The 15534-nt window shown below is 43.9% G+C and overlaps 1 protein-coding gene across 4 annotated transcripts in view; it reads left to right on the top strand.

The window, feature by feature from the left end:
- The window catches only part of LOC137354371 (collagen alpha-1(XIX) chain-like), a 655592-nt gene that overhangs the window by 417765 nt on the left and 222293 nt on the right, over nucleotides 1-15534 (top strand). For 3 of the 4 annotated variants that reach the window (XM_068020135.1, XM_068020134.1, XM_068020138.1), the window contains 2 exons: nucleotides 1682-1735; nucleotides 11318-11362. In XM_068020135.1, coding sequence (XP_067876236.1) covers nucleotides 1682-1735; nucleotides 11318-11362 — 99 coding nt within the window. The remainder of the gene's footprint in view (nucleotides 1-1681; nucleotides 1736-11317; nucleotides 11363-15534) is intronic. The other variant, XM_068020137.1, reaches the window with a different exon arrangement.

Genomic DNA, 15534 nt, shown 5'->3' with positions numbered 1-15534 from the left:
AGAATGGCGTCATCTTTCAAATCTGCTCCTTGATCATCATACATTAAAAAAGATGATTTAAACACCAAAGAAACTTTTACCAGTTTACAGGCCTGGCTTCCTTATCTCTACAATTGTCAACACTGCTACTTCTTAACTGTTACTCAGGTTTTATAGCTTATGACGGCTTCCTTTAGTCTTGGAAATTAATATCAGCAGTGAAAAAGTATTGGAGAAACTTAAGGGACTAAAATATGACAAATCCCTGAAGACCTCGACCCCAGGGTTCTAAAAATGATAGCTGCAGAGATAGTGGAAACGCTAGCTATGATTTCCCAAAATTCCTTAGCTTCAGGAACAGGTGAGTGACTTCCAAGTTCAATGACTGTCTCATTGAAGATATGGATTACTCACCTCACAATGCTACACAACACTTATACCCACTACCAAACTGCCTACGATAAAGCACCTTTGAGAGGCAAGAAACTCTTCAAGTAGACAATAGATATGCTCAAACAAGAATTCTAATGTTTGGATCACACTGGGAAGCTCTACAATATATCACATATAAGGTTAGCAAAATGATCATAGCATGTGTTATCTTCACAAGATAGCTGTAGAAAGAGGCATGTGCACATACACAGAAGATCAGCAACAACCAGTCACAGAAGGAGGATAAGGCAGATGCAGAGCGTGATAATGAGCAGCAAGCAAAAACTCAACAACCAGGTCAGGGAGCAACGTTATTCTCCCAGGTCTTGACGGAGTAGGACTTTCCTCAAAGTCTGCCTTTATGTTTGATATTTTTTATTCTTGGAATTTATTGTCTGTCCCTCTTTGCCCTTGAGAAGGTAATGGTAGGCTTTCTTCCTTGAATGGTGAAGGATCTTCTACAATGCTTTTAGGTAGGCAGTTCCAGGCCAACGTGACCCCATTCCCCCACTACCCCAACAAGATATTGATGGCAGGGGAAGGGCCTGCAGCCCCAAAGATAATGGCAAGATTTTTCCATTAAAGGCTTGGACTAATAATCTAGAGATGGAGTTCAAATCCCACTGTAGACCTGCACCATGTCTCTACTCAATCTTGTTTCCTCTGGTGAAAGCAATTTCAATTCTCTGAGTCTCCCTTCAGAACTTGGAGACCCACATCCCGTAATCATTGCCATTCTTCTCTGAACTCTTTATTGTTGTTTTGAAGATGGTATCTGAAAAACTGTATATGGTATTCTGAATATGGTTTTATGGGCCCTGAATTTGCGTATAAGTTGTCTTAATTTCCTACTGTACTTTTCGTGGGAGATTAACAGAACCTTGCCCCAAAAGAAACAATAGTTTCAAGCCATTCCTCCAGGGAATGATCTTGTGCAAAAAGGATGGCGGGGTTCTGGGGAAGCCGCATAGAATGTCAGAACAAGAAGGGCTATGTAACATGTTCTTTTGCCAATTACCTCAAATATGTGCCCTCTGGTTATCGACCCTCCTGTCACTAGAAACTGTTTCTGCTTATTTTCTCTACAAAACCCTTCATGATTTTGAATACCACTATTAAATCTATTAACTTTCTCTGCTCTAAACTTACGATCTATTTCTAAAATACTTAAGATGGTCTGTAGTATTTGATAAACTGATGAAGGTTCATGGTGACAAGTTAGTTTAAGTGGCCTGGCAATAACCGCCTCCAATTTCTTTTCCTTCTCTAGGGTTTGCCTGGTGAAACAGGTCTCAATGGGAAGATTGGGATCCCAGGGCCTCCGGTTAGTATTTTTCTGTCACACTGTTTACATTCCTTGGATTAACTATAATATTAAACATTAAGCAATATTTATGGCAGAGGTAATGGGGGCAATCAAGGCTGTTGTCACATTTCTCTGCACAAGGCAGACACATGGCGCCAACCAGCAAACTTCACTCAACTTCCAAGTATGGTCTGTGCATTGGGATCCACAATAATCCAGACAATTTGACACCACGGGCAAGCCACATTAGATGAGAGTAACTATCAAAGAACAAAGAACAGTACAGCACAGGAACAGGCCATTCGGTCCTCCAAGCCTGCGCCGATCTTGATGCCTGCCTAAACTAAAACCTTCTGCACTTCCGGGGTCCGTATCCCTCTATTCCCATCCTATTCATGTATTTGTCAAGATGTCTCTTAAACGTCTCTATGATACCTGCTTCCACCACCTCCCCCGGCAACAAGTTCCAAGCACTCACCACCCTCTGTGTAAAGAACTTGCCTCGCACATCCCCTCTAAACTTTGCCCCTCTCACCTTAAACCTATGTCCCCTAGTAACTGACTCTTTCACCAGGGGAAAAAGCTTCTGACTATCCACTCTGTCCATGCTGCTTAGAACTTTGTAAACCTCTATCATGTCGTCCCTCCACCTCCTTCGTTCCAGTGAAAACAATCCAAGTTTATCCAACCTCTCCTCATAGCTAATGCCCTCCAGACCAGGCAACATCCTGGTAAACCTCTTCTGTACCCTCTCCAAAGCCTCCACGTCCTTCTGGTAGTGTGGCGACCAGAATTGCACGCAATATTCAAAGTGTGGCCTAACTAAGGTTCTGTACAGCTGCAGCATGACTTGCCTATTTTTATACTCTATGCCCCGATCAATGAAGGCAAGCATGCCGTATGCCTTCTTGACTACCTTATCCACCTGCGTTGCCACTTTCAGTGACCTGTGGACCTGTACGCCCAGATCTCTCTGCCTGTCAATACTCCTAAGGGTTCTGCCATTTACTGTATACTTCCCACCTGCATTAGACCTTCCAAAATGCATTACCTCACATTTGTCCGAATTAAACTCCATCTGCCATTTCTCTGCCCAAGTCTCCAACCGATCTATATCCTGCTGTATCCTCTGACAATCCTCATCACTGTCCGCAACTCCACCAACCTTTGTGTCATCCGCAAACTTACTAATCAGACCAGCTACATTTTCCTCCAAATCATTTATATATACTACAAACAGCAAAGGTCCCAGCACTGATCCCTGCGGAACACCACTAGTCACAGCCCTCCATTCAGAATATCACCCTTCCACTGCTACCCTCTGTCTTCTATGACCGAGCCAGTTCTGTATCCATCTTGCCAGCTCACCTCTGATCCCATGTGACTTCATCTTTTGTACCAGTCTGCCATGAGGGACCTTGTCAAAGGCTTTACTGAAGTCCACATAGACAACATCCACTGCCCTTCCTTCATCAATAGAGCCATCCTTAAATACTGAGGTTTTCCCGGCCTGAAGCCTACAGAGGCAGAGCAGTCAGAAGAATTTTAATCCTTTAATCGTAACAGTGAAGATACTATCGCAAGGTATGATGAATAAACCTGGACCATCAGATGTTAACGGCTATAGGTTGGCAACTAAACAGGCCCCCAGCTGCCTTGACTCTTGATTCCTGTATTGTCACTGAAACCGCGAATGTGCAGTCAATGTAGTGAGGTAGACTCTTGTACTCATCTTGCTCATCATAGTAAACATCTGTCAGTTCTCTATATTCTTGGTTAAAAATTCAGATCTACAATTAATCCTGCAGAGGTTGAAGGAGGATTCCTGCTGCTGATTTGTTTCACAAAGGTAGCAATAGTCTTAAGTTGATAATGAAACAGGGATGAATGTTTAATCTGGTACTCAAGGTCAGAGCGAAAAAGTTGAATACAAAAACTCCTTCCCACATCCAACTCATTCCACAATTCAATGTTTTCTTCACATAGCTCTGCCACTGGCAAAAGACAAGATCACATGAGTTACCTTCTCTCTCGCCAGTAACACACTGGCGTGGATTTCTGTCCAAAGCGTGAGGCGCAGTGTGACCTGCACTACACTTTACCAAAGTGCTATCAGCCGCAGTGCACCCAAAATTCTTCAGAACCCCATGGCCCACAGATTCAAAAGGATTAAGCAACTGGCATCACCTCAAAGGGTATAGCCCCATTCCGCCTAATAATGGGAATGGAAGAGAAACAGCAAAGGCAAGAGACTCTGAGTGAGGCACCATGGCAGAAGACAGCAGTTTAACTTGTTTTACACTGATTTTTACAGTCCAGCATAAGAAAATGAGCTCTGCAGGAAATTCGGGAGTAAGTTCCAGTCAGCACGATCAGTGCAGAAACCAACATAAATTTTCGTATTGTTTTTGTGTGTGATCCAGGTTTTGCGTGTGATCCTGGAAATCCAGGGCTGATGTGGCACTGTTTAACTGCAGTACCAGTTGTGCCTTGTATTTGGCAAGGTAAATGGCCAGTTCTCATTATAAGTATGTCATGGTAGCTTCAGGTAGTTCTTGCAACAGTTGAAAATGAGAGTCATTGGAGGAAGTTTTAACCGGACCCCCCTAGCACAAAGTAGACGAGATCAAGTTTCACACATTGGTTTCATACCGTCATTGCTCTTTAACAGGTCTGTCCATTTGGTGGATGCTTAAAATACCTGAAGAAACAGAACCACTGGCGTATTTTGCCCCAGCAATTTTCCAAGCAGGCAGAGCCCTGTTTGTCAATTCAATGGGCAGGGTCTTCTGAGAGGCAAGGGCATGTTTGTGATCCCAAATAAAAATCTGAAGTACCAAGCCAGCATTGATGACATCATCCCCAAAGAACATCGAGAACAAATTTACAGAGGAAAGGAACTCACTTAGACAGCTGCCTAAACTCCTCCCCACACCTGAGATCGAAATTCTCGGCTCTAAGAGGGTAGGGGGCCTCTGACCTTCCAACCCAAACCCACCCCACCCATAACCAAAATGGAAACTCATGATTTGGAGAGGGAAGGCGGGTGTGCTGCAACCACACTGTCTCACTGAAAAAAGCTCATTGTCAGAGAGGACAGGGCAGACCCTTTGACTCACCCTCCCCCAATAAGGTGAATTTCAGCGTTCCATGAAGGTGGGTCAGTTCGCTGTAAGCTGTTCCCTCACAGTGAGGTGCCAAAAAGAGTAGGCCACTGCCCTGTCACCTTTGCACTCAGAACAATTCACTGTAACCCTTACCCAACTTTAGATGAAGTTGCACAACCTTTAGAGGTAAAGGAAAATCAATTCTGTACCTCCACCCCCTGCACTGGTTCATATGGAAAAATCACTCAGAACCCCCTCCCTTACTAAGCTGAAACCACAGGGCCTGGATAAGAACCATGATTAAATGCAACTCCGCCAACTTGGATGAAACCTCACTACACCCCTCTCAGAGGATTGTTAATCTTTGGAATTCTCTACCCCAGAGAGCAGTGGAGGCTGGGTTATTGAATATATTCAAGACTGAGTTAGACAGATATTTGATCAATAAGGGAGTAAAGGTTTTTGGGGGGGCAGGCAGGAAAGTGGAGTTGAGGCCATGATCAATCATGATATTATTGAATGGCATAGCAGGCTCGAGGGGCTGAATGGCCTACCCCAGCTCCTATTTCTTATGTTCTTCTGTGAGGTTCTTATGTTCCCCTCATGCCACTCTCTTTCCCTCCTCTTGTCTTGAACTCTTATTCTCCCTTTCCCCTTCCCAACTCCATAGAATAAAAGAAAACTACAGCAGAGAACGGGGCCATTTGGCCCATAATGCTTGTACCAGCCCTCAACCATGTCTGGCCCATTTCCCGCACCTCTACCCTCACCCCTTCCCCTCCCTCCCTGAACCACAACAGGGTTCCTCTTGTCCTCACTTTCCACGCCACCAGCCTCCACATCCAAAGGATTATCCTCCACTATTTCCACCATGTCCAGCATGATGCCACTACCAAATGCATCTTCCCCTCCCCCTGTCAGCATTCCAAAGGGATCATTCCCTCCACGACACCCTGGTCCGCTCCTTCATTACCCCAGCACCTCATCCACTTTCCATGGCACCTTCCCCTGCAATCGCAAGAGGTGTAATACCTGCACTTTTACCTCCTCTCTCCTCACTATCCAAGGCCCCAAACATTCCTTTCATGTGAAGCAGTGATTTACTTGTACTTCTTTCAATGTAGTATACTGTATTCTCTGCTCACAATGTGGTCTCCTCTGCATTGGGGAGACCAAACGCAGATTGGGTGACAGCTTTGCGGAACATCTCCGCTCAGTCAGAAGGCATGATCCCGAACTTCTGGTTGCTGGCCATTTCAACACCCACCCACACCTTCTGTCATGCCCACATATCTGTCCTGGGCTTGCTGCAGTGTACCAGTGAATGTCAACGCAAGCTCGAGGAACAGCATCTCATTTACCGATTAGGTATGCTACAGCCTGCCGGACTGAACATTGAGTTCAATAATTCCAGAGCATGACGGGCCCCCCTTTTTGTTTTCAGTTATTTTTTATTTTTTTATTTCAGTTTGTTTCATCATTCATTCTTTTTTTTACCATGTGCCTGCCCACTGTTTTTTTTTTCATGTTTGTGCTTTGGGCCAGGGCAGTTCATTTTTCTGTCCATTAATACCCACTCTGTACTTATGCTTTGTCTTTTAGCACACTATTAACATACCATTTGCCTTTGCTCCATTACCTTCTGGTCAGTTATTTTCTGTGACCCTGTCCTATCAACACCTGCCCTTTTGTTATCTCTTGCCCCACCCCCGCTTGACTTACTTAAAACCTATTACATTTCTAACCTTTGCCAGTTCTGATGAAAGGTCACTGACCTGAAATGTTGACTCTGCTTCTCTCTCCACAGATGCTGCCAGACCTGCTGAATATTTCCAACATTTCTTGTTTTTAATGCCTGTACTACCTCTTTGAAAGAGCTATCCAACTAGTTTCAGTGCCCTGCTCTTTCCCCATAACCCTGTAATTTTTTTCTTTCCCTTTTCAAGAAGATAGCTAATTTCCTTTTGGGAATTGGGTCCAATTATTTCCCACCATCTCGCTCAGGGTCACAGAAAATATCTGACCAGAAGGTCATGGAGCAAAGGCAATATTGCACTTGTTCTTGACTTCCCGTTATGGGATATCGGTTTGTATTGTTTGAAAATTAAATAGTGTTCTGTTTTGTATAGGGTTATTCTATGTGCAGTACCTTGCAGCACTGATGTAGTGGTTTGCCAACTGCTACAAATTGTGTTGTGGGCTCATTTTCCCTGCATTGTTTATTGTGTTCAGTATTTCATACAATTTATTGATCTAATTGACACTACCCAAAAGTTATCTATGTATATGATAAATATTGCAATATATATGCAATAAATAGGCAATTTTAATTTTAATCCATTCAGAAAATGTGTTCGTGAATAGGGATCAGTAAATAAACAATATGATTGAAACCGATAGTTAATCAGTTCCAATACTGTTTGTTGTGATGTATTTTCAAGGCTAAAAGCAGAACATGTAAAGTTAAAACTCATTGCTTCTATTCATAACATTATTCTTTTTATGACTGTGAAATCTAGCTGGAGGATCAATGCCGATAGTGCAGGTCATTACCAAGGTTCAAAAGAGTTCAAAAGTCCAGATCATAGAATCATTGACTCCTGCAGCACAGAAGGAGGCCATTATATCTGTGTCAGTCGGGCTACATATATTCATATGCAGGGACCTGTCCTCTGGAGGCAAGACGAAATTGTCCAGGCTTTGTGCCTTTTTTGAAATAAACAAAAGCATGAGGGGAGTAGTTCCCTGGTGCATTCTCGATGGCAATGCCTCGACCAATCACAGTTAACTCTTTTCTCATGTGGTATAAATTATTGCTCCCTTTGAAATTTGGTATTCTTGCATCTTGATGAGTGCAAGAAGAAAAGCTTCAACAACCCGGCTCTTTTTTCAGCAATACTCAAAGTCTTTGCTACCAAGTGACTGTAACCAAAGTCCTTCATCCCTGCTATCATTCTAGTAAATCCTTGCTATCATTCTGGTAAATCCTCCTCTTAGAACATAAGAACACAAGAAATAGGAGCAGGAGTAGGCCATTCAGCCCTTCAAGTCTGCCCTGCCATTCAATAAGATCATGGCTGATCTGACCCAGGCCTCAACTCCTCTTTCGGGCCTGCTCCACAAAACCCTCGACTCCCCGAGATTTCAAAAATCTATTTACCTCCTCCTCAAATACATTTAGTGACCGAGCCTCCACAACTCTCTGAGGTAGAGAATTTCAGAGATTCACCACCTTCTGAGAGAAGAAATTCCTTCACATCTCAGTTTTAAATCTGTGACCCCTTATTCTGTAACTATGTCCCCTAGTTCGAGATTCCCACACCAGTGGAAACATATTCTCAACATCTCTTCGCACACTCTAAGTCCTTGCTATGCTTCTTAAAGGGTGATGTCAGAACTGAACATAATATTCCAACTGTGCCCTATAAAGATCTGTAAATGTTTAGCATAACGTCCTTGCTTTTGTATGCTATACTTTTTATAAAACCCAAGATCCCGTATGCTTTTGAACAGCTTTATGAACTTGTCCTACTACCTCCAAAGATTTGCGAAATGGTAGTAAATTGGCATTCAGCTTGAGTTTGGAAAGCCCATAGCTTGTAAGTGGAAGAGCAGATTGAGATTTATGAATAAATTTCATAAACAATGTTCAGCACCATTCATGACTCCTCAGATACTGAAGCAGTCCGTGTAGAAATGCAGCAACACCTGGACAATATCCAGGCTTGGGCTGATAAGTGGCAAGTAACATTCGTGCCACACAAGTGCCAGGCAATGACCATCTCCAACAAGAGAGAATCTAACTATCTCCCGTTGACATTCACCGGTGTTACCATCGCTGAATCCCCCACTATCAACATCCTCGGGGCTACCATTGACCAGAAACTGAACTGGAGTAACCATATAAATACCGTGGCTACAAGAGCAGGTCAGAGGCTAGGAATCCTGAGGTGAGTAACTCACCTCCTGACTCCCCAAAGCCTGCCACCATCTACAAGGCACAAGTCAGGAGTGTGATGGAATACTCTCCACTTGCCTGGATGGGTGCAACTCCAACAACACTCAAGAAGCTCGACACCATCCAGGACAAAGCAGCCTGCTTGATTGGCACCCCATCCACAAACATTCACTCCCTCCACCACCGATGTACAGTGGCAGCAATGTGTACCATCTACAAGATGCACTGCAGCAATGCACCAAGGCTCCTTCGACAGCACCTTCCAAACCCGCGACCTCTACCAACTAGAAGGACAAGGGCAGCAAATGCATGGGAACACCACCACCTGCAGGTTCCCCTCCAAGTCACACACCATCCTGACTTGGAACTATATCGCCGTTTCTTCACTGTCGCTGGGTCAAAATCCTGGAACTCCCTTCCTTACAGCACTGTGGGTGTCCCTACCCCACATGGACTGCAGCGGTTCAAGAAGGCGGCTCACCACCACCTTCTCAAGGGCAATTAGGGATGGGCAATAAATGCTGGCTTGGCCAGCGATGCCCACATCCCATGAATGAATAAAAAATAAAAAAAATCCAGGTGATTTGTGACATAATCAGAGTCATGTTGCTTCACAATTGTTCTCAGGTGACGAGTAATTTCATGAGTTTGCATTGCCAGCAAGGAGCCTTCTCCATCAGCAACACACACCACAACTTTTGGTTCATTCTGCCCATGATTTCCCAACCAGTAATTTAATTGCTCAGAAAAGCCCACACAGGTACAGGTACAGAATTTACAATTTTGAGATGCAGTGAACAAGGCTGCCTGCTGCTTGGCTGTTCAGATGAAACTGTCAGTTGTAAGCATCCAGTTAAAGATATAGGCTTAGGCTGCTTCAACCCCGTTCACAGTGAGCATGGACTCACAGCACAGAAGCTCCCCTTAAGTTTGCATTGAAATGCAAAACTCACTCAGCCAAGCCATGGGATGGCTGACGTGAGAAGAGGAAATCTCACCTGCTGCAGCGAGGAGGTACTGTTTAGGGTTTAGACCGAGGCAACACTGCTGGGACAAATGGATGAAGATTTCAGGTTAGAGCTGGGCCATTCAGAGGTGATGTCAGGAAGCACTTCTTCACACAAAGGGTAGTGGGAATCTGGAACCCTCTCCCCAAAAAGCTGTTGAGGCTGGGGGGTCAATTGAACATTTCAATACTGAGATTGATAGACTTTTGTTAGGCAAGGGTATTAACGGTTATAGAATCAAGGCGCTTAGATGGAATTAAAATACAGATCAGCCATGATCTAATAGAATAGTGGAACAGGCTCAAGGGGCTGAATGGCCTTTGCCTGTTCCTATATTGTATTTGATCTGAGGTCCGTGATTAGGGCCCTGAGTGAATGAAATGGAAAAGGTTCTATTTCACAGTGCTAACAAGCCTCACCCAGGATAACTTTCCAACTATGCACTGGTGGCATAGAATCTTGTCCAAACACTAACACCTAATGGAAAACTAGTGGCCTGCCTGCAAATGTCTGATGTGTGCTGCCAGTAGGTGAAGTACACCCCTATGAGCGGGCACTTGGAGATTTACCCCCACCAATTGTAAGAAGTTTTGCTACACATGTAAACGGCTTTGGTGAGATCTGGAATACTGTATACACTTTTGGTCTCCATATCTAAGGAAGGATTTACTTGCATTGGAGGCAGTGCAGTGAAGATTCCCTCAATTGGTTCCCGGAATGAGAGGGTGGTCCTATGATGATAGGCTGAGTAAATTGGGCCTGTACTCCCTGGAGTTGAGAAGAATGAGAGGCAATCTCATTGAAACATATATGATTCTGAAGGGGCTGGATAGGGTGCACACTGAGAGATTGCTTCCTCTGGCTGAGGGAATCTAGAACACAGGGGCACAATTTCAAGATAAGGGGTTGATGAGATGAGGAGAAACATCTTCAGTTAAAGGGTCATGAATCTTTGGAATTCTCTACCACAGAGGGTTGTGGATGCTCATTGTTGAGTATATTCAAGGCTGAGATCGACAGATCTTTGGTCTCTCAGGGAATTAAGGGATATGGGCAGTGGGTGGGAAAGTGGAGTTGAGGCAGATGGTTATCCATGAACATATTGAATGGTAGAGCAGGCTCGAGGAGCTGTATGGTCTACTCCCACTCCTATTTCTTATGTTCTTACCAAAACAAAACCTCACCATAAGGATGTGAGCATAAAGAAAGAGAAAGAGAGATAATCACTTCATTCAATAGCACACAATTGCTACAACAATTTCCAATGTGCTCGTCTATTTGGAGGTCTGTAGTGCTGTGGTCTATAGATTATGTCCCACATGCCCACGCTGTCAAAAACATGAAGGATGAATTGCTGCCCTGAAGAAGTCTGTCTGACTTCCATTCAATGAGGGAGGGGTTAGGAAATGAAGGCGGGGCATTGATTTATCAATTGTGGCAATCCTCTGTTTATACAACCCATTTATGAAATGACTGATCTTGATGTAGTGTCAAATTTACACTAATTTCTGTTTTATCCCTTTGGCAGGGTTCACCTGGAAAAGATGGTACTCCCGGTAAACCTGGGTTAAAGGTAATTTTAACTTTACTCTTTCAAATACTGTTCTTGCCTTATGATAGCCGCAATCATGAAGGAGTGTAGTCCTTATTTTAAGGTGATTTTGGAAGGAATGCAGAGTTCTATCGATTAATAATCTTGAGGACTTGAGATATTTATGCAGCAGGTCCAGGAAAAGTGATGAGTTTCAGACTCGAGCCTGAAGTCCAGGCCTATGTAGATTTGATGGTTCACTCCAAATAACACAGCTTTTAGTGTGGTAATTTGAAACTGTGTCAACCATTCAATGCGCTGTTGACTTGATAGTATCCTGAATTTATTTGCACATTTTTAAATTCTAACGCAGGTGCAGGATCAGAGCAACCTGGGGGTATATGTGCACAAATCGTTGAAGGTGGCAGGGCAGATTGAGAAAGCATGTGGGATCCTGGGTTTTCGCAAAAATTGCAAGTCAGTTTCACAGCTGACAGGTGCTGACAGCGGGAACAGCAGTTTCTGAACTTCGGACAGATTCAGGGTTTTCCGGCAAGCTTTTCAAAAAAAAAGTCTGAACCCGCCGGAAAACCAAGCGGCATAGTCAATCCTGCTCATCTCATCTCACAGTCTCTCTGGCGTCAACACCTCAAAGGTTACTTGCTTTGCGTTCTGACGGAGGCTGGAATTGTTCTGAGGTTGGGGCAGGGAAGAGCTGTGCACCTGATCCACCTGAAGTAGAAACAGCTTCTATTCCCCGATACTGACATTGCACACATTGAAACCTAAAGAGCTGGGCAATGCACTGAAACCTCAGTGAGCTGCACCAGAGAATGGAGAGATCTGCGCCATGTGCCAATCTCAGTCACACATGATTGCCGGAAATTTCCTCTGAACTGTGTCAGGTCTTCCAACGTAACGTCGGCAGACTGTATGATGGAAACCTCGTTTATGTGGGTAAATAGGACTAAATTCCAAAGCAACGTTACGGCAGTGGAGTGGGAGCAACTCTGAGGAAGATCCCAGCCTGTGTGTGAGGTGCTGAGCGGAACTCAGGTGCATCCCCACCAAGGGAGGAAGGGAAATGAGAGGGAAATGTCACCACATATCACACTCACTCAGCAGCTGGTCTCAGAGCAGTGTTGGCAGAGGTTCAGGAGCAGGTCAGACAGCCAAAATGTTGACCATGGATAATACCCAAGAAAGAGCAAAAATAATCATGAATTCTGCAATAATATTATTACAATACAGCGTCAAGTCCATACTAAATTTAAAAAACTATGTGTATCAACAATTATTTACCAATCCTGTACTACAGAAGGATGGTTCTCTTGAGCAAAGAGTGTTTGTGTGAGGTATGATGGAAGAGCATGGATAATATGTCGGACTTTAACCCAGTGTCTCTGGGGATAGAACACATTGCAGAGAAACCATTTGATATGTACCGCATCTATCTAATTAGCTTTCCCACACTGTTCTATCATATATCCCTTGTACAGTAATTACACCACAAACATTGTCTAAGTGGTTGTCAAAGTGCTTGTATAATTCTGACCCCATGCTTATTTTTACTGAATCACATTGAAGTTAGCTTAAATGAGCCAAGTGCGAGCTAGGATATGGGCAGCAGAGTTGTGGATTATGGAAGCTGCAAGGTTGGAGACCAGTCAAGAGAGCATTGGAATAGAAGAGGTCTGGAGCTCACAATGACATGGACGAGGCACAGCTAAGAAACTACTACTGACATATACTGCTTGGTGCAGGGTGATACGTTGCTAGAGCCAACGAGAGGAGCAGCATTATCAATGGAAGCTGCCGAGTTGATATGTCTCGGAACCAACCCCTATACCGTGAGCTGCTGCATTTGTGATGTGACCAAAGATCTTTCTGGAAGGCACTCACGAGTTGGCCATTGATTATAAGCAGCAGAAAAAGCAGTTTGGCTTTTAGCCAAATAGGAACAGGAGACACTTCCCCTCAATGTGCAGAAGGGGTTGCAGCTATTACTGCAGAAACACACACCTCAGTGCACATTATCCAGGGACTATACATGTTCCCTTCATTTTGACCGAGTCTAACATGACAGAATGATTTGAAAGATAGGTAGAGAAATGACTTGCATTGATATAGCATCATTTATGCCCCAAAGCGTTTCACAGCCAATAAAGTACATTTGAATACATTCAATGTTGTAATGTACGCAACAAACTTGCATACAGCAAGGTCCCACAAACACTTATGAGATAAATAACTAGATAACCTGTTTCAGTGGTGTGGATTCAGGCTAAAACACCTGGAAAACATCCTTGAGCTTTTTTGAATAGTGACATGGGATTTTTTACATTCACCTGAGAGGGCAGATGGGTAATCTATGTAATGGTTCATCTGAAAGGCAGCGTCTTTGTGAGTGCAGTGCTCCCTCAGTACAGAACTGAAGTGTGAGCCTAGATTATGTGCTCAAGTCTCTGCCATTTTGTGCAGCTGATAATGCTGAGTTCTCTCACATTTTCTAATGCTGTGCTGGAGGCATTAGTCTAAGAGAACAGAAGAAATATGAGCAAATCTTTTAACCTTAAATCCTGCTCCACCATTCAATAAGAACATGACTGATCTTCTACCTCCACTCGATCTTTCCGTACCATCCTTGTATTCCTTAATTCTCTTTAGTACTCAACAATCTCTGATATATATATTCAACTAATATATTCAACGACTGAGCAAACACAGTTCTATGGGGTAGAGAATTCCAAAGATTCACAACCTTTTGAGTGAAGAAACTTCTCCTCATCTCAGTCCTAAATAACCGACCCGCTATGCTGAGACTGTGAACCCGTGTTCTAGATTCCCCAGCTGGGGAAAATATTTTCTCAGCATCTACAAAACCTCATGAATTTTATATGTTTTAATTAGATTACCTCTCGTTCTTCTAAACTCCAGGGAATATAGGCCTGGTGTACTCAATCCCTCCTCATAGGACAATCCCCTCATCCCAGGAATCAGTCTCGTGAACCTTTGTTGCACTCCCTCTAGGGCAAATATGTCCTTCCTTAGGTAAGGAAACCGAAAATGCACACAGTATTCCAGGTGTGGTCTCACCATGCCCTATGTAAATGCAATAAGGTTTCCTTACTCTTACACTCCAACCTCTTTGTAACAAAAGCTAGCATACCATTTTGTCTTCCTAATTGCTTGCTGTCTCTGCATGTCAACTTTCTGTGATTCATGTACAAGATCAGCCAGGCTCCTCTGAAAGCAAACATTTCCCAGTCTCTCACCATTCATAAAATATTCTGCTTTTTTTATTTTTCCTAGCGAAGTGGATAACTTCACACTTTGTCATCTTGTATTCCATCTGCCATGTTCTTGTCCACTCACTTAACCTATCTATATCCCTTGGCAGCCTCTTTGTGTCCTTCTCACATCTATCTTTGTATCATTAGCAGACTTGGATACATTACACTCAGTCCCCTCATCTGAGCCATTAATATATATTGTAAATAGCTGAGGCCCAAATACTGATCCTTGCAGTACCCTGCTAGTTACAGCATGCCATCCTGAAAATGTTCCATTCCTACTCTCTGTTTTCTCCCTGTTAACCCAACCTCAATCCATGCTAATATATTACCCCCAATTCCATGAGTCCTAATTTTGTGTAATAAAAGGAGATGGAAAGAAGGAGAATGTTGATGGACAAGCGCACCGAGATGTTTGGTGCATTGACAGGCCTGCCAGACAACCTCTTGTCACTGTTAAGGAGATGGAGGAGTCCAGCTTCAGCTTCGCACAGGGCTTTGCACAAAGCGTGGAGCCTCTTCTTTCCAGAGTGAAAGTGGTGGCCAACACAATGACGGCAATTACAGACCCAACCGCGATGCAGCTTCTGACAGCTGATGTCTCAGCTTCCATTGCAGCACAGGCAGAAGACACCCAACATCTCAGTGCTGCAGTGGAAGCTCAGACTGAGGTCATGAGATCCATGCTTGTTGCCATGCAGGTTCAGACTGATGTCATCATGGCTGCGGATACCAGTGTTCAAACTGGCATGCAGGCTCTCACAGCAGTCCAGCAATCTGTCCTGCAGAGAAACAATTTACAGGACTACGGAGAGAAGGTCGGGGAGTGGGACTAGCTAAATTGATTTTGTAGAGACCCAGAATGGCTGTGACAGGCCGAATGGCCTCCTACAGTGATATGATTGGGGAACTGGAGTCTCA

Source organism: Heterodontus francisci, chromosome 3 (genome assembly GCF_036365525.1).
Source record: "Heterodontus francisci isolate sHetFra1 chromosome 3, sHetFra1.hap1, whole genome shotgun sequence".
Taxonomy (NCBI): Eukaryota; Metazoa; Chordata; class Chondrichthyes; order Heterodontiformes; family Heterodontidae; genus Heterodontus; species Heterodontus francisci.
The sequence above is the reverse complement of the archived record's forward strand: the minus strand, read 5'-3'. Positions and strand labels throughout refer to the sequence as shown.